Source organism: Zalophus californianus, chromosome 3, assembly GCF_009762305.2.
Source record: "Zalophus californianus isolate mZalCal1 chromosome 3, mZalCal1.pri.v2, whole genome shotgun sequence".
Classification (NCBI taxonomy): domain Eukaryota; kingdom Metazoa; phylum Chordata; class Mammalia; order Carnivora; family Otariidae; genus Zalophus; species Zalophus californianus.
The window spans coordinates 93,614,159-93,633,160 of record NC_045597.1 but is presented as its reverse complement, the minus strand read 5'-3'; the positions used below and the strand labels follow the sequence as shown (position 1 = coordinate 93,633,160).

At 37.2% G+C, this 19,002-nt stretch overlaps 1 protein-coding gene across 9 annotated transcripts in view; it reads left to right on the top strand.

Moving 5' to 3' along the window:
• The window catches only part of EPB41L5 (erythrocyte membrane protein band 4.1 like 5), a 145,912-nt gene that overhangs the window by 114,428 nt on the left and 12,482 nt on the right, over positions 1–19,002 (top strand). For all 9 annotated transcript variants that reach the window (XR_003519120.2, XR_003519121.2, XM_027589459.2 and 6 more), the window contains 3 exons: positions 2,115–2,179; positions 6,234–6,324; positions 8,534–8,608. Coding sequence is in view for 7 of the 9 variants with exons in the window: in XM_027589459.2 (XP_027445260.1) it covers positions 2,115–2,179; positions 6,234–6,324; positions 8,534–8,608 (231 nt within the window). In the remaining 2 variants the exon portion in view is untranslated. The remainder of the gene's footprint in view (positions 1–2,114; positions 2,180–6,233; positions 6,325–8,533; positions 8,609–19,002) is intronic.

Below are 19,002 nucleotides of genomic sequence, written 5' to 3'. Positions count from 1 at the left end.
TTCCTGACTTTCAGACTTATCGTCCATACTAAAATCAGGACAGAAGCCTATCTCACCAAATCATGTTATCAACTAGAATTTCAAAATATCCTGTTGTTGAGAAGATCATGCACTTTACCCCTTCCGTCCCCAAGCACAAGCCTTGAAGAGAACCTGAGATGACTTTGCAGAATATTGTTCATGCTTTAGTTATCTATCCTCTCCCCCCAGTATAAACATAAAACATAATATTTGCCTATAAAATAGTAAATATAAAATATGACAATACAGGCTCTGGAATCAGACAGCTTTGAGTTTGAATCCCATTTCTGGTCTACCACATACTAGTGTTGTGACTTGGCAAGTTAGTTTCTCTGAGCCTCAGTTTAATTATGTTTAAGAAAGGATATTGGTAGTACCTACCTTAAGGTGGGTTACAAGGATAAGATAATAAATGTAAAGGACATGGAACAGTGAGTGCCTGGCACATAAAGAGCATTTAATTAAGTGTTGAAATCCCCAATGTTGAAGCTACGCGTTGTATTAGCAATAGCAGTAATTGTTGTCACTACCTTACATTTCATTTACAGTTTTGGATTTTTCTTGACTTGAGGAAGAAAACAATAACTTGAATAGCCCTAAAATAAAGAGATTTTATTTTATATTTAGAATCCTTCTCATGAAGAAAAATCCAGGACCAGATGCCTTCATTGTTGATATCTACTGGCTTTAAAGGAAGAAATAAGAGTTCCACACTAACTCTTTCAGAAAACAGAAGAGGAGGGAGCGCTTCCCACCTCATTTACTGATACTAGTATTACCCCAGTACCAAAGCCAAAAAAAGATTTCATATGAAAAGAAACTATAGACTAATACTCCTCTTGTACATAGACTCAAAAATCCTTAACAGAATAGACCAACTGGCATTTACCTCAGGAAAAAAGTTGGTTTATCCTTCAAAAACCACTATAGTTCACCATATTAAAAAGTAAATTATCCCAATTCATATGGAAAAGGCATTTCACAGAAATCAATACCCATTTGTGATAAATGCTCACAGTAAACTAGAAACAGAATGGAGCTTGTTCAGCCTAATAAAAGGCATCAATGAAAAAAATCTACAGCTAGCATCACACTTCATGCTGAAAAACACATTCACTGAAATGGCCAGTATTAAAAACTGACCATCCCTGGGTTGGCAGTGATGGAGCTCCTGCAGTGCACATTCACACAGATACTAGTACACAAATGTTCCTAGCAGCATTATTTGAAATAGCTAAAAACTAGAAACAACCCACATGGCCATCAGCAGGTAAACATAAACAAATTGGGGTATATCCATTCAGTGGAATGCTACGTAGCACATAAAAAGGAATGAATTGGTGATACATGCAGCACCATGGGTGAATCTCCAAAACATCATGCCATTCTAAAGAGATAGACACTAAAAAGGATAGGTATTGTGATTCCATTTATATGAAACTATAGAACATAATGCTCACTGTTTGCCACGTGTAAGGGTTTTTGATGAGGTTGCGTTGGCCACAAGGGAATATTGTAGGGGTAGTGAAAATGTTGCACATGGTGACTTTGGTGTTGGTTATGCACCTGTATATATTTCTCAGAATTCATAAACCCTACATTTAAAAGGTGTGCATTTTACTGTATGTAAATGATACCTCAATAAGTTAAAGGAAAAAACTGACCCCTTCAGAAATATATTTTAGAATTTCCTCCTAACATATTCCTTGTGTTCAGGGAAAAATAAAAAGCCGGATAGACTGTTTAACATCTCTTTCTTCTTTTCATCATGTAAATTCCAAAAATTCTGGCATTGAATCTTTTGGGATTCTGTATATATTGACTAACACACCATGATGTCTTAAATAAGTGAGAGCTGTCTAGTAAAGGGTGTGAATTTGTGTACTATTGAAGTGGAAGTGTGGATTATTAATTTGGGTATATGATGGGGCTATACTAGGTGTAGTACTGATACTTCCGTAGACAAGGTATGATAACCTCTGGAACTGAAGCAAAGTGATATTTCTGTTTTTACTGGAGAAGTATAAATTTCTTGTTTGTTACTTTAGTATCCTCAACAAATACTTAATTTTTTTATGATTTCATTTTCTTAGGTTACAAGAGAAGATAGCTTATTAAGTCATAAAAATGCCAGTGTTCAGGATGCTGCCACAAACAGGTACAGTTCTGGGTTAGATGGAATTAAATTGATGTTCTTCTCCTCTTAACTTTTCTTTTTTGGTCTCTTTTTCTCTTTTGCAGTGTATCACCATATAATTGCAGGCTATCTTATTTGAAAAATAGCTTGAATTCACTCTTCTATCCATTACATAGCTGTTTACTACCTAGTTTTAGATTATCTGGTGGTACTTCTAATTTGCATTCTCATTCTTTTACTGAATCAAACTGCAGAGCAAAAGCAATCTTTAAAGATATTTTTAATCTTATACATGGTGAGGGATGTATATTATTTCTCTTAATTTTAGTGCCATCCTCTTATCGCAGTGGCCTTGTTCTTACAAACTTTCTTATTATGAGCTCTCACACTATTCGAGTAAATTTATTTGCTCTTCTCTCCAAGTCCCTTCTGCCTCTTTTCTTTAATGAGTATTAAGTCATTTATTTGCTTTGCTAGGCTTTTATCCCCTGCTCTGTGCCAGTTTGTTTTGTTCATCATTATGTATCCAGCATTCTGTGCTTAGTCGGTGCTAAACATTGTTGAATGAATGAATGCTGTTTCTTTTTCTGTTATTCAAAATGTATTCAGTGAGGAATTTCCTGATTAATCATATTCAGTTCCAGATACTGTAACCAAAATCGCCCTTAAGCATATAGCGTGCTTCACATGTATGACTATAGTTAGTATTCAGCAAACACACTAATGGATGATCAGGGTAAAACTGGAATTACAATTTAACCTTTTAATTAATTTCAGTAAATCAGTTGGCCCCACAATATTCTTATTAGAGCCTTTTAGAACTTCATCAAAAAAAATTCTTTTTTTTTTTTTTTTGCCAGTAGGAGGATACCGGGAATAGGACTGCCCAGTCCATTGAACTCTTAAAGCTGGAAAGAACCTAGAATGTACTCCAGCTTCTAGATTTGCTTTTCTAAATGGCTGTTGATATTTTAAATGATCTATTTTTCCCCCAGGAGTTGAAATGTATTCTTTAAGATATCCTTAAGTTCTTTTGTTTAAACTTGGGTCTATTTCTGGACCCTTTCCCTTTCTGTTAATCTTTTCTGTAGTCTGATTTGTTCCCATGCCATAGAACGCTTTTAAGAAATTACTGTATCCTGGGCGCCTGGGTGGCTCAGTTGGTTAAGCGACTGCCTTTGGCTCAGGTCATGATCCTGGGGTCCCGGGATCAAGTCCCGCATCGGGCTCCCTGCTCAGCGGGGAGTCTGCTTCTCCCTCTGACCCTCTTCCCTCTCGTGCTCTCTCTCTCTCATTCTCTCTCTCTCTCTCAAATAAATAAATAAAATCTTTAAAAAAAAAGAAATTACTGTATCCTCCCTCCTTTTTTAAGCTCTTATTTATTTATTTGAGAGAGAACTAGAGAGAGCACAAGCAGGGGAGGGGCAGAGGGAGAGGAAGAAGTAGACTCCCTGCTGGGCAGGGAGCCCATTGCGGGGCTCAATCCAAGAACCCCAGGATCATGACGTGAGCTGAAGGCAGCCGCTTAACTGACTTGAGCCATCCAGGTGCCCCTATTGTATCCCCTTTTTAAAAAAGAAAATATTTCAAGCATAGAGAAAACTGTGGAGATTATATATTGTCTGTGTACCAAGTATCAAGCTTTGTGACATCTTCACATTTTGCTGTGACCATTTTTCCTTTATCTTTTTTATTGAGTTGTAATTCCCGTACCATAATGTTTTCCCTTTATAAGTATACAGTTCACTGCTTTTTAGTACATTGACAAAGTTTTGCACCATTACCACTGTCTAATTCCATAACACTTACATCACCTCTAAAAGAAAGACCATGCCCATTTGCAGTCTCTCCACATACTGGATTTGCCTACTCTGGACAGTTCATATAAATGGAATCACATAATATGTGGCCTTTTGTATCTGGCTTCTTTCATTTAACATAATGTTTTCATGGTTGATCCATATTGTATCATATATTGGTATGTCACTCCTCTTTAGGGCTGAATAATATTCCATTGTATTAGATATTCCACGTTTTGTTTATCCATATATGAATTGATGGACATTTCTGTTGTTCCCCTTTTGACTGTTTTGCTATGCTAAGAACATTCACATACAAGAATTTTTGTACACATTCTTTCAATTCTCTATCTACCCAGGAGGGTTATTGCCGAATTAGTCATGTAGTAACTCTGTGTTAATCTTTTTGAGGAATTGCCAAACTGTCTTCCTAAACAGCTACAACATTGTCATTTCCCACCAGCAATGTATGTGGTTACCAGTTTCTCCACATCCTTTCCAATGCTCATTATTCTCCATCTTTAAAATTACAGCCATCCTAGAGAGTATGAAGCATGTCTCATTGTGGTTTTGATTTTCATTTACCTGAGGACTAATATTGAACGTCTTTTCTACTTTGGAGAAATGGCTATTCAGATCATTTATTTTTGTAGTAATAGCTTTATTTAGATAAAATTTAAATACTGTGTGGTTCACCCATTTAAAGTATGTAATTCAGTGGTTTTTGTTTTGACATATCTGAATTTAAAAAAATCCATATTTCCTTCATTTTAACTACCATTACATAAGTCAATCACAGTTTACTCATTCTTTTATTAATGGGCCAGTATTGTTCCAAATTAATGTTGTACATGTTCTTCCTTACCTTACACATGTTGTGAGGATTTTTTTAGGGTGTATACCTGGGAGTGAAATTGCTGGGTCATGACACACACTGGGCAGAATGGGTCAGAAGCTTTTCATCTTCTTCCTGTGTTTTGTGCAGTGTCAATTATATGTGACTAATCTTTTCTTGAAGGGTTGGGAGAATTCATTGTAAGACATACTTCACTCCTTTTAATGCTCACTTTTTCTTATATTGAGTCCTTTCCTCTGAGCTGTTGCTTCTTTCTGAAGCACAAAGTTATTTTTTCTCTCTTTTACATTTTACTACTTATTCTTGAAGTTCTGCATTTTCATTACTGTCAAAGAATAGGTTTTTTAGAAAACATCTGTTAGTATTCAAGGTGGCCTTTCAATCTGAAGATCTATATATGTCTTTTTTCAGTTCTGGAAAATCATAAGCCATTATCTTTTTGAATGTCGAGTATCCATTAGTTAAAACATCATGATCATTTCTCTGTTTTTCATAACTATCCCTTCTTATTTTTCATCTCTTTGCCTCTTTTTGCTCATTGTTGTGGATGAAACAGTCCTAGCTTCCACCTCACTAATTATGTCTGACTTTTTCAATCTAGGATTTATTTCTCATTTTTTCTCATTCTCCTTGTAAGCTTCAGGACCTGCTCCTGTTTGCACACTTTTCAGCGATATTAGGAAGGACTAGGATTTCCTACTGGATGTGTTATCTTGGTGGATGATGATCTTTAGTCTCTAGATTTCCCCCTTTCCTCCCTGCTGTTGAAGCCATCTGTGAGGCTGCTCCTTGTTCTTGTTACTCTTGTTATTCTTGTTATTCTTACCTGGGATCAGACACCATTGTGATTCCTCTTGCCAGGACTAGTAACAGATTCTCTGGCATCCTCTCACCTGGCTAGTCCTGTTGTAATATCTGGAGCACTCTAGGTGTTGCTTCTGCCTTCTGCAGCAGAGCTCTCCAGCCTGTGTCCTTAGATGGTGGCTTCTCCCTATGGTTTTCTGACTGTTCTCCCATATCTCAGGTATTCTGGTTAGTTTCTAGTCCACTGAGCTTTCCCATTCATGTATTTGATAACGGTTTTTAAAAATCATTCAGTTGATCTCTCTTGTTTGTGTATCTTTCTTTTTAAGATAAATCTCTTCGGAACTCTCAGTGAGATTTAGGAGGATTGGAAAATAGTCTACCATTTTGATCCATCTGTGAATGAGTCTGGTGTGGATATGGAAACTTACTTGGTGGGTGGAGAAGGGTCTCACAAAGGCATATGAATGCAACCCTGACTGCTGTCGTGCTCCTCACAAATTGTCATTTCTTCTTCCTCTACACGGATTATTACTCTTCTTTCTGAAGTTCTTTCCTCTAACATGTTCCCTATGCTATAGGTGCTCCATGATGTGAATTTATCTTTTTCTTCCAGTGCTGTATTAAATGAGAATAATGTGCCCTTCCCTGAAGATTCTCTTGCTCTGATGCATACCACACCTGCAGCAAATGGTTCTGTTCTTAAGGTAACAACACTTGCTTTTGAAAGTTTCTCCAAAGACTATTTTGAGTTGAGTCCTATGGTATAATCACAGACATCGGGTGATTTCTCATTGACACCAGAACTTAAGCTGTGAGAAAAGCATTGAGCCTCAGTTCTCTAGAGAGAATCCTATTGTCAAATCTCTCACAAGAGTATCTCAGGACTTCTTCTTCAGTTTTTCTGTTATTTGTTGGTCTTTTTGTCTTAGGTGGTCTTTGTATTTTTGGTTTTTTGAAATTGGCTATACGACCCTATTGTCTCAAACAGTAGATGGCACATAGTGGGCACTAAATAAATATTGATTGCTTGAAACACCAGCACCCTATCATTGTGTTGCAGTATAACCAGCTCGTCACAGCCCCTGATTTTCTGCCCCTTGTCACACCCTTACCAGTCCAGAAATCATAGACACTCAGTTCATTGCCCATTACCCAGTTCATTAACCCATTGAATGTTTCAATTTGCAAGTTAAATGAAAAATTACCCTTGCAAATGAACGAAAAACCATTTTGCTCTTTAACTACATAAATGCATTTGTTATAGAAATTGGCTAAATATTACATAAAAAGAAAAAGTTAGGAATCACCTGTATTCCCACTATCCAAAGACAGTGTATAATTAAGATTTAGGTGTATAATTTTTCAGACTTTTGGGTTTAAAAAAATCGATTCTAAAGTATCTTCAATCAGGAGCTTCCTTTCTGCTAATTAAAATTCTAAACAGATATATTGACATCTTGATCATTGAAAATTAAGTGAAACATGAGATTTTTTGGGGAAGGTCATTTAATTCAAAGATTTATTGCATGTTATGATATGTACCAGACAGCATACTAGTTTCAGAAAATCAAAAGTTAAGCATGGCTTCTTTTTTCAAACTGCTTACATTCCACCGGGAAAGAGAATTTTAATACATTGTGGTAGAGATATATACACACTGTTTGGGGGCACTCAGGCTACAGGTGGGAGGGAGTAGCATAAGAGGAGGGAGATGTGAGAAGTGAGAGAACAATTTTTTTTTAAACAATTTTTTCCTACCTGTGATTAAAATTAAGTTGAATGTTGAGACATAAATAGGAGATTGACCACAGCCTGAAGACAGACAGATAGAAATAGGATTGTATGAACGGAGGGCCTTCTTTTGTTATGTGTACTACACCCTAGATGCTTATTTCTCTTATTTTCAGTTTGGAATTTTATCTTTTATTCTTTTTAAATTCTTCCCACCTACCTACCTACCTACCTTCTCTCTCTCTCTCTCTTTCTCTCTTTCTTTGTAGTACAGAGATCCATCTTCCATTAGGTGCTTCAAATACTGATTAAAAAGTATTGATTAACATTTATGGGGGAAGTTCATACTGTACTCTTTTTCAAACAGTGAAGTACCGGCACATCTGGATGAAGAAGTCTTTGGAATTTAGGCATCTTCTTTACTTACTGTCTCCTGTGCTGCACCTTTTATCTCTCTCTTCCAGTTTAAGAGCTAAGAGCCAGAACAGTCTTTTTTTTTTTTTTTAAAGATTTTATTTATTTATTTGACAGAGAGATAGAGAGCACAAGTAGGCAGAGCTGCAGGCAGAGGGAGAAGGAGAAGCAGGCTGTCCGCTGAGCAGAGAGCCCGATGTGGGGCTCGATCCCAGGACCCCCGGCATCATGACCTGAGCCGAAGGCAGCTGCTTAACTGACTGAGCCACCCAGGCGCCCCGAGCCAGAACAGTCTTAACCCTACCCTTTGTTTTGTCTCATCAGAAAGAGTAGCTCTATGAAAATTTGCGTAACACTTTATTTTTTTTAAGATTTTATTTATTTATTTGAGAGAGAGAGGGGGCACGAGTGGGGCAGTGGGGCAGAAGGAGAGGAAGAAACAGACTCTCCGCTGAGCAGGGAGCCCGATGTGGGGCTCGATTCCCGGACCCTGAGATCATGACTGGAGCCGAAGGCAGACACTTAACTTATGGAGCCACCCAGGTGCCCCCACATAACACTTTAGCTTTTTCAACTTCTGATTTTGGTCTAGGTTCCCCTACAAGCAAAGTAGGATCACTATAACCATGATTCCTGAGTATCCCTGTTTGTTTAAATGTTAACACCAACAAAGACTGAGTCAGAATTGTAAGTTGAGAGGATATGGAAAAAATTTAGTTTGATGATTAATGAGTCATTTAACAGCTATATATATTTTATCTTTCATAGGATGCCACAGATGAATTGGATGCCTTGCTTTTATCTCTAACTGAGAATCTAATGGACCACACAGTCACACCTCAGGTAAATATGCTTTAAAACAGCAAGGTGGAAAGGAATTTCTGTTTTAAAAATTTTCCTGCTACGTTCCAGTTTTTGCCTTTTTAACCATGTAGTAAAACTGTTCATTTAATAAGAGGTCATGTTTCAGTAACCACTTAGCCTTGCCTTTCTACTAAAATTTCACCACTTTAAATTTATGTGTCACTGTATAGTGACCACATGTTACTATAAGCCTATTTGTAATTCAGCACCATATTAAATAACATGAGAGGGGATAAACATAAAGAGTTGAAACAGTAAGGACATAGAGCATAAGAGTGGTTGGCATTGAACACATGGATTGTTATTGCAGTATAGGAGATACTGTGTTGGGTACTGTGACCAAATTATAATACAGATAAGAAACAATTCTTTCCCTCCAGAGACTTACTGTATAGTTGAGATGAAAGGTATACAAATAACTCATTCATTGTGTTATGAGTAATATGACAAGAATTGCTGTGGGAACTAGATGTCATTCTGAAGACTTGGAAGTACAGATGGTACTTTCTCTGGACCTGGATGTTTGCTTAGATCATTAGTTCTTAAACTTAGGTGTGTATCAGAATCACCTGGAGGGTGTTCCGTAAAACACAGATTGCTGGGCTCTACCCTCAGAGTTTCTGATTTGGTGTGTCGGGGTTAGGGCCTGAGAATTTGCATTTCTAGCATGTTCCAAGTAATGTAGATGTGGTCTGGGAACCACCCTTTGGTAACCACTAGCTTAGATCAGTAAACAGAGACTTTACTGAAGGATAAGAATTAATCACAAGTCTGGAAAAGTGAGCAGGCAGAAGACAAAAGGGATAGTGTCAGTATTAAGCCACGATAATCCTTTATAAAGATAAAAGAAGTAACTTCAAAGATTAATGTAAGATGGCCCAAAGCTCAGAGAAGGACTCCCTAGGGCCTAACTCAGAACCATATTCCCTGTGCACTCTATCATAAGTGGATACGGTGATGAAAATCAAATTGATTAAACAACTTTTTTATATCACTGATATGTTTTCTCCTCCCTGAAAATTTAGAATGCTTCTTTTGTTTTAAATCAAAATTTAGAATATCATGCATTTTAGATTCTGCATATTGGCTCTCTGTTCTGTTACAGTTTTCCCTGTTATTAGAACTATAACACTCTTCTAATAACTTTAGCATTTTAATTGATTTTGATACAGAGTAGGTCAGTTAAGTATCATTATGTAGCTGTTTTGTTATTTTTGCTTGTTAATTCTTTCAGAAGATTTTTAGAATAACTTTTTCTAGTCCCACCCCTTTGGATTTTTATTTATAAATGCATTAAATTCATAAGTTATTTTGGAAAAAGAATTGATATATTTATGATAATTTGTGTTCTTAGCTAAGAATACAATATTTTTCTCATTCAAGACTTCCTGTATCTCTTCTTAAACTTTGTCATTATAGCCTCCTCAATATAAGTTCTATACTATTTTTATTATTTTCAGATCCTTCCTGCTTTTTTGTGCTATTAACGAGATCTTTTTCCCCATTATATTTAAACTGGCTTTAAGAAGGCTATTGTATTCTGAAAAAAATTCGACAAAACTTTTCATCAGTTAAAAGAGTAAAGCTGAAAAAAATTATAGATATTTAAATAAAGTATGCTTTTTATTGAGGAAACGGTTTTTATTATATTTTTATGTTTATCTCACTTACAGTTACCATTCTGAAGAAGCATCCAAATTATGAAGTTCCATCTTCCCTGAGAGGAACAAAGGCAGAACCTAAAATTTATAGCAGAAATATCTATTACTAAGGCTAGGAAGAAAGTTCTAGAAAGCACTAAAATTCCTATCAGTTTAGGAATTGGTAAATACGTAGGATAAATTTGTGACAAGAAGGTATCTCTAAGAACAATAGGATAGTATCCATTTTTTTTAAAAGTCAGATGCCCAAATTAATTATACCTGTCAGTCCACGGCAGACTATCGTCAGGTCCATGCAAGGCTTCTCTTTTGTTTGTCTCATTTTATTTTCCTTTGTCCTCCATTCCCCACTTTCATTCCCCGTTTTTCCTTATGCACCCATTCTATTGTATTTGCTGCAAGTCCTTCCAGGCACCTTTCATATATTCATTTAGATAAACATCTGTGAAAAACAGTATGAAGTTTCCTCAAAAAATTAGAAATAGAATTACCATCTGATCCAGTAATTCCATTACTGGATATTTACCCAAAGAAAATGAAAACACTAATTCAAAAAGACATATGCATCCCTGTGTTTATTGCAGCATTAGCCAGGATATGGAAGGAACCCAAATATCCATTGATAGATGAATGGATAAAGAAGATGTGGGCTGTGTATATGTGTGTGTTTGTGTGTGTAATGGAATATTACTTAGCCATAAAAAAGAAAGAAATCTTCCCATTTGCAGTAACATGGATGGAGCTAGAGGGTATAATGTTAAGTGAAATAAGGCAGACAGAGAAAGACAAATACTGTATGATTTCACTCATTAGGTGGAATTTAAGAAACAAAACAAACAAGGAAAAAAAAGAGACTAACAATAAATAAGACAGACTTAAATACAGAGAACAAACTGGTGGTCACCAGAGGGGAGGTGTGTGGGGGGATGGATGAAATAGGTGAAGAGGGTAAAGAGTACACTTACCATGATGAACACTAAGAAATGTATAGAGTTGTTGAATCATTATATTGTACACCTGAAACTATTATAACTTTGAAAAAAATCTACATATTTCTTTGAAGGTACTGTGGGAGAATTTGGGATAGATACCCACAAATAGGATTGCTGGGTTGCATGCTTATATACTAGGTATTGCTCACTGCCTCCAGAATGGCTCCCATAGTTTATAAGTCCTACCAGCAGTTTTTCCTTAAGCTGAACTTTATCTGACTTTCTAATATATTCTGTCTTTATGGGTTTGTCTCATTGTTTGAATTTGCATGGGTTAAATGGTATATTTCCTCCATTATTTTAATGCTGCTTTAGGGTTCCTCTTTGATTGAGTCACCTATTTGTATCTTTTGCCCATTTTTCTGTCAGTTTTCTTGTCTTTTTCTTAATTTCAGGAATTCCTTGTATAGTCTAGATACTAATTCCATGTCAGTCTTAGATATTAAAAATATTTTCTCCTAATCTGTGTATTAACACATCTGAGGCATTTTTATCACTGTGTCATTTGTGGTAGGTAGCAGTGACAATGAGAAAACCTATGTCTATCACTGTGGAGGTGGATGAGTAACCTTCTATTCTGATGTCACATATTCTTATTTTTTCTCGTAGTTTGGGGTTTAGGGTTTAAAAAAAATCCTTCCTCCTCTGCCACCCCAACCCCTGAGGTCACAGAGGTATTCTTTTCTGTTTGTTTCTGTTAGCTTTGATTTTATTTTACCTTTCACATTTAGATTTTAACCAATGTGAACAGCTTGAGGTTTTGGGGGAAGATGTCATTGTGCTTTCGATATGACCCAAATTTGTCTTCATCCATAAAAAGAGAAAATTTTCCCCATGTTATCTACTAAATAACTCATCCTTTCCCAGTTGGTGTGTTACTAATCTTTCTGTTGTGTTCCAGTGCGTGCTCTCTTTTTCTGCTTTACTACTATTGTGTTTATTACTCTGGCTTCATACTGATACTTAGTTTATTCTTACTTATAAATTTCAGCATCAGTCTATCAGATTTCCCCCAAAATTCTGCTGGCATTTTAATGGAGTTTATATTAAATTTATAGATTACTTTGGAGAAAACTGACATTTTTGTAATATCTTTTCATTTTCATGAACGTGATAGATATTTCTGTTTTCTCTCATCTTAGAGTCTCTAAATGTTCTCTGTAAGTCCTCTTTAGATTGTTAGGCTAAATCCTAAATACTTTATAGTTTTGTTACACCTTTGTTGATATCGTGAATGGTATTTAATTTTCCCCCCAAGTTTTTATTTAAATTCCAGTTAGTTACCAGACAGCGTAATATTATTTTTAGGTGTAGAATTTAGTGATTCATCACTCACAACACCTGGTGCTCATCACAACACGTGTACTCCTTAATACCCATCACCCATTTAACCCATCCTCTTGCTCTCCCAAGTCACAACTAGTTTTTTTTAAATTTTTTATTGTTATGTTAATCACCATACATTACATCATTAGTTTTTGATGTAGTGTTCCATGATTCATTGTTTGTGCATAACACCCAGTGCTCCATGCAGAACATGCCCTCTTTAATACCCATCACCAGGCTAACCCATCCTCCCACCCCTTCTCCTCTCTAGAACCCTCAGTTTGTTTTTCAGAGTCCATCATCTCTCATGATTCATCTCCCCCTCCGATTTCCCCCCCCTTCATTCTTCCCCTCCTGCTAATTTCTTTTTTTTTCTTAACATATATTGCATTATTTGTTTCAGAGGTACAGATCTGTGATTCAACAGTCTTGCACAATTCACAGCGCTCACCATAGCACATACCCTCCCCAATGTCTATCACCCAGCCACCCCATCCCTCCCACCAGCCCCCACCCCGCGCTCCAGCAACCCTCAGCTTGTTTCCTGAGATTAAGAATTCCTCATATCAGTGAGGTCATATGACACATGTCTTTCTCTGATTGACATTTCACTCAGCATAACACCCTCCAGTTCCATCCGTGTGTTGCAAATGACAAGATCTCATTCCTTTTGATGGCTGCATAATATTCCATTGTATATATATACCACATCTTCTTTATCCATTCATCTATCGATGGACATCTTGGCTCTTTCCACAGTTTGGCTATTGTGGACATTGCTGCTATAAACATCGGGGTGCACGTACCCCTTCGGATCCCTACATTTGTATCTTTGGGGTAAATACCCAGTAGTGCAATTGCTGGATGGTATGGTAGCCCTAATTCCAACTTTTTGAGGAACCTCCGTACCGTTTTCCAGAGTGGTTGCACCAGCTTGCATTCTCACCAACAGTGTAAGAGGGTTCCCTTTTCTCCGCATCGCTGCCAACATCTGTCATTTCCTGACTTGTTAATTTTAGCCATTCTGACGGGTGTGAGGTGGTATCTCATTGAGGTTTTGATTTGGATTCCCCCGATGCTGAGCGATGTTGAACACTTTTTCATGTGTCTGTTGGCCATTTGGATGTCTTCTTTGGAAAAATGTCTGTTCATGTCTTCTGCCCATTTCTTGATTGGATTATTTGTTCTTTGGGTGTTGAGTTTGATAAGTTCTTTATAGATTTTTGGATACTAGCCCTTTATCTGATACGTCATTTACAAATATCTTCTCCCATTCTGTCAGTTGTCTTTTGGTTTTGTTGACTGTTTCTTTTGCTGTGCAGAAGCTTTTTATCTTGATGAAGTCCCAAAAGTTCATTTTTGCCCCTGCTTCCCTTGCCTTTGGCGATGTTTCCAGGAAGAAGTTGCGGCGGCTGAGGTCGAATAGGTTGCTGCCTGTGTTCTTCTTTAGGATTTTGACGGACTCCTGTCTCACATTTAGGTCTTTCAACCAATTGGGGTCTATTTTTGTGTGTGGTGTAAGGAAATGGTCCAGTTTCATTCTTCTGCATGTGGCTGTCCAATTTTCCCAACACCGTTTGTTGAAGAGACTGTCTTTTTTCCATTGGACATTCTTTCCTGCTTTGTCAAAGACTAGTTGACCATAGAGTTGAGGGTCCATTTCTGGGCTCTCGATTCTGTTCCATTGATCGATGTGTCTGTTTTTCTGCCAGTCCCATACTGTCTTGATGATGACAGCTTTGTAATAGAGCTGGAAGTCCGGAATTGTGATGCCACCAGCTTTGCTTTTCTTTTTCAATATTCCTCTGGCTATTCGGGATCTTTTCTGGTTCCATACAAATTTTAGAATTATTTGTTCCATTTCTTTGAAAAAAGTTGATGGTATTTTGATGGGGATTAGCATTGAATGTGTAGATTGCTCTAGGTAGCATTGACATCTTCACAATATTTGTTCTTCCAATCCATGAGCACGGAACGTTTTTCCATTTCTTTGTGTCTTCCTCAGTTTCTTTCATGAGTATTTTATAGTTTTCTGAGTACACATCCTTTGCCTCTTTGGTTAGATTTATTCCCAGGTATCTTATGGTTTTGGGTGCAATTGTAAATGGGATTGACGCCTTCATTTCTCTCTCTTCTGTCTTGTTGTTGGTGTATGGGAATGCCACTGATTTCTGTGCATTGATTTTATATCCTGCTACTTTACTGAATTCCTGTATGAGTTCTAGCCGTTTTGGGGTGGAGTCTTTTCGGTTTTAAACATAAAGTATCATATCATCTGCAAACAGTGAGAGTTTGACTTCTTCTTTGCCGATTAGGATGCCTTTGATTTCTTTTTGTTGTCTGATTGCTGTGGCTAGGCCTTCTAATACTATGTTGAATAGCAGTGATAGTGGACATCCCTGCCGTGTTCCTGACCTTAGGGGGAAAGCTCTCAGTTTTTCCCCATTGAGAATGATATTCGCTGTAGGTTTTTCATAGATGGCTTTTATGATATTGAGGTATGTACCCTCTAACCCTATACTCTGAAGAGTTTTGATCAAGAAAGGATGCTGTACTTTGTCAAATGCTTTTTCTGCATCTATTGAGAGGATCATATGATTCTTGTTCTTTCTTTTGTTAATGTATTGTATCACGATTTGCGGATGTTGAACCAACCTTGCAGCCCAGGGATAAATCCCACTTGGTCGTGGTGAATAATCCTTTTAATGTACTGTTGGATCCTATTGGCTAGTATTTTGGTGAGAATTTTTGCATCCATGTTCATCAAGGATATTGGTCTGTAATTCTCCTTTATGATGGGGTCTTTGTCTGGTTTTGGGATCAAGGTAATGGTGGCCTCATAAAACGAGTTTGGAAGTTTTCCTTCCATTTCTGTTTTTTGGAACAGTTTCAGGAGAATAGGTATTAATTCTTCTTTAAATGTTTGGTAGAATTCCCCTGGGAAGCCATCTGGCCCTGGGCTTTTGTTTGTTGGGAGATTTTTGATGACTGCTTCAATTTCCTTAGTGGTTATAGGTCTGCTCAGGTTTTCTATTTCTTCCTGGTTCAGTTTTGGTAGTTGATACATCTCCAGGAATGCATCCATTTCTTCCAGGTTATCAATTTGCTGGCATAGAGTTGCTCATAATATGTTCCTATAATTTTTTGTATTTCTTTGGTGTTCGTTGTGATCTCTCCTCTTTCATTCATGATTTTGTTGATTTGAGTCATTTTTCTTTTTGATAAGTCTGGCCAGGGGTTTATCAATCTTGTTAATTCTTTCAAAGAACCAGCTCCTAGTTTCGTTGATCTGTTCTACTGTTCTTTTGGTTTCTATTTCATTGATTTCTGCTCTTATCTTTATGATTTCTCTTCTCCTGCTGGGTTTAGGCTTTATTTGCTGTTTTTTTCTCCGGCTCCTTTAGGTGTAGGGTTAGGTTGTGTATTTGAGACCTTTCTTGTTTCTTGAGAAAAGCTTGTATTGCTGTATACTTTCCTCTTAGGACTGCCTTTGCTGCATCCCAAAGATTTTGAACAGTTGTGTTTTCATTTTCATTGGTTTCCATGAATTTTTTAAATTCTTCTTTAATTTCCTGGTTGACCCATTCATTCTTTAGTAGGATGCTCTTTAACCTCCATGTATTTGAGTTCTTTCCAACTTTCCTCTTGTGATTGAGTTCTAGTTTCAAAGCACTGTGGTCTGAAAATATGCAGGGAATGATCCCAGTCTTTTGGTACCGGTTGAGACCTGATTTGTGACCTAGGATGTGATCTATTTTGGAGAATGTTCCATGGGCACTAGAGAAGAATGTGTATTCCGCTGCTTTGGGATGGAATGTTCTGAATATGTCTGTAAAGTCCATTTGGTCCAGTGTGTCATTTAAAGTCTTTATTTCCTTGTTGATCTTTTGCTTAGATGATCTGTCCATTTCAGTGAGGGGGGTGTTAAAGTCCCCCACTATTATTGTATTGTTGTCAATGTGTTAATTTGCTTTTGTTACTAATTGGCTTATATATTTGGCTGCTCCCATGTTAGGGGCATAGATATTTACAATTGTTAGATCTTCTTGTTGGATAGACCCTTTAAGTAGGATATAGTGTCCTTCCTCATCTCTTATTATAGTCTTTGGTTTAAAATCTAATTTGTCTGATAAAAGGATTGCCACCCCAGCTTTCTTTTGGTGTCCGTTAGCATGGTAAATGGTTTTCCACCCCCTCACTTTCAATCTGGGGCTGTCTTTGGGTCTAAAATGAGTCTCCTGCAGACAGCATATGGATGGGTCTTGTTTTTTAATCCAATCTGATAGCCTGTGTCTTTTGATTGGGGCATTTCGCCCATTTCCATTCAGGGTAACTATTGAAAGGTATGAAATTAGTTCCATTGTATTGCCTGTAAGGTGACTGTTACTGTATATTGTCTGTGTTCCTTTCTAGTCTATGCTGCTTTTAGGCGCTCTCTTTGCTTAGAGGACCTCTTTCAATATTTCTTGTAGGCTGTTTTCGTGTTTGCAAATTCCTTTAGTTTTTGTTTGTCCTGGAAGCTTTTTATCTCTCCTATTTTCAGTGACAGCCTAGCTGGATACAGTATTCTTGGCTGCATATTTTTCTCATTTAGTGCTCTGAATTTAGCATGCCAGTCCTTTCTGGCCTGCCAGGTCTCTGTGGATAGGTCTGTTGCCAATCTAATGTTTCTACCATTGTGGGTTACATATCTCTTCTCCCGAGCTGCTTTCAGGATTTTCTCTTTGTCTGAGACTTGTAAGTTTTACTCTTCGATGTCGGGGTGTTGACCTATTTTTATTGATTTTGAGAGGAGTTCTCTGTGACTCCTGGATTTTGATGCCTGTTTCCTTCCCCACATTAGGGAAGTTCTCTGCTATAATTTGGTCCAGTATACCTTCTACCCCTCTCTCTCTTTCTTCTTCTTCTGGGATCCCAATTATTCTAATGTTGTTTTGTCTTATCGTATTGCTTATCTCTCGAATTCTGCCCTTGTGACCCAGTAGTTGTTTATCTCTCTTTTTCTCAGCTTCTTTATTTTCCAGCATTTGGTCTTCTATATCACTGATTCTCTCTTCTGCCTCATTTATCCTAGCAGTTAGCACTCCCATTTTTGATTGCACCTCATTAATAGCCTTTTTGATTTCGACTTGGTTAGATTTTAGTTCTTTTATTTCTCCAGAAAGAGTTTCTCTAATAACTTCCATCCTTTTTTCAAGCCCAGCTAGTATCTTTAAAATCATGATTCTGAACTCTGGGTCCGACATCGTACTAATGTCTGTATTGAGTAGGTCCCTGGCAGTCGGTACTACCTCTTGTTCTTTTTGTTGAGGTGTTTTTTTCCGTCTTGTCATTTTGTCCAGAGGAGAATAGATGAATGAGAGAACAAAATGCTAACAGGGTAACCACATCCCCAAAAAATATACTCTAAACAAATAGAAAAGACCTGAAGCCGGGGGAAAAGAAAGGGAAAGAAAGAAAAAAGAAAAAGATAAAAACAAAAACAGAACAAAATAAAAAAAGAGTATGATCAAATATGATCAGGCTGGTGCGTAGATCTGTGCCACACACTAGATTTTGGGTGTATTTTGGTCGGTTGGAAGAAAGTGCCTCCCAAATTTTAAAGAAAGAAAATCTTATATATGTACAAAAATAAGGGTTGATACGATGAAGGGATGGAATATGACTGTAAAGATGAAAATTATAAAAAATTTTATAAAAGGAATTGATAAGAAGTTTGAAAAAAGAAAGAAGAGGATTTAAAAAAAAAAGAAAATAAGGGAGAGAATGTGATCAGGCAGGAGTCTAGAACAAAGCCGTACACTAGAGATTTAGGGTATATTTTGATCTGTTAGAAGAAACTGTATCTCAAAATTTTAAAGAGAGAACAACTTATATATATATATGCCAAAAATAAGGGTAACTATTATGAAGGGATAGAATATGACTCTAAAAATAAAAAATAAAAATGTTTTTTAAAAAAAATTGGTAAGATGTTGGTTGAAAATGGGAAAAAGAAAAATTCAAAAAAAAAGTTAAAAAAAACAACTTTGAAGGACTAATGAATCATGGTAAAAAAGCCATGAATTCTATGTGCAGTATTCCCCTTTTGCTGGAGTTCTCCGTTCTCATTGATCAGTAAACTCGGTCTTGGCGGGCTGTTCTTGCTGATCTTCTGGGGGAGGGGCCTGTTGCCGTGGTTCCCTAATGTCTTTGCCAGAGGTGGAATTGCCCTGCCCTTGTCCGTCAGGGCTAAGTAATCTGCTCGGGTTTGCTCTCGGGAGCTTTTGTTCCCTGCAAGCTTTCCCTACAGCTTTGGAGGAGGAGAGTGAAAATGGCGGCCTCCCAATCTCCGCCCTGGAAGAGCTGAGAACTCGTGGCTCCGCTCCTCAGTGCGCCCCCAGAGAAAAGCAGT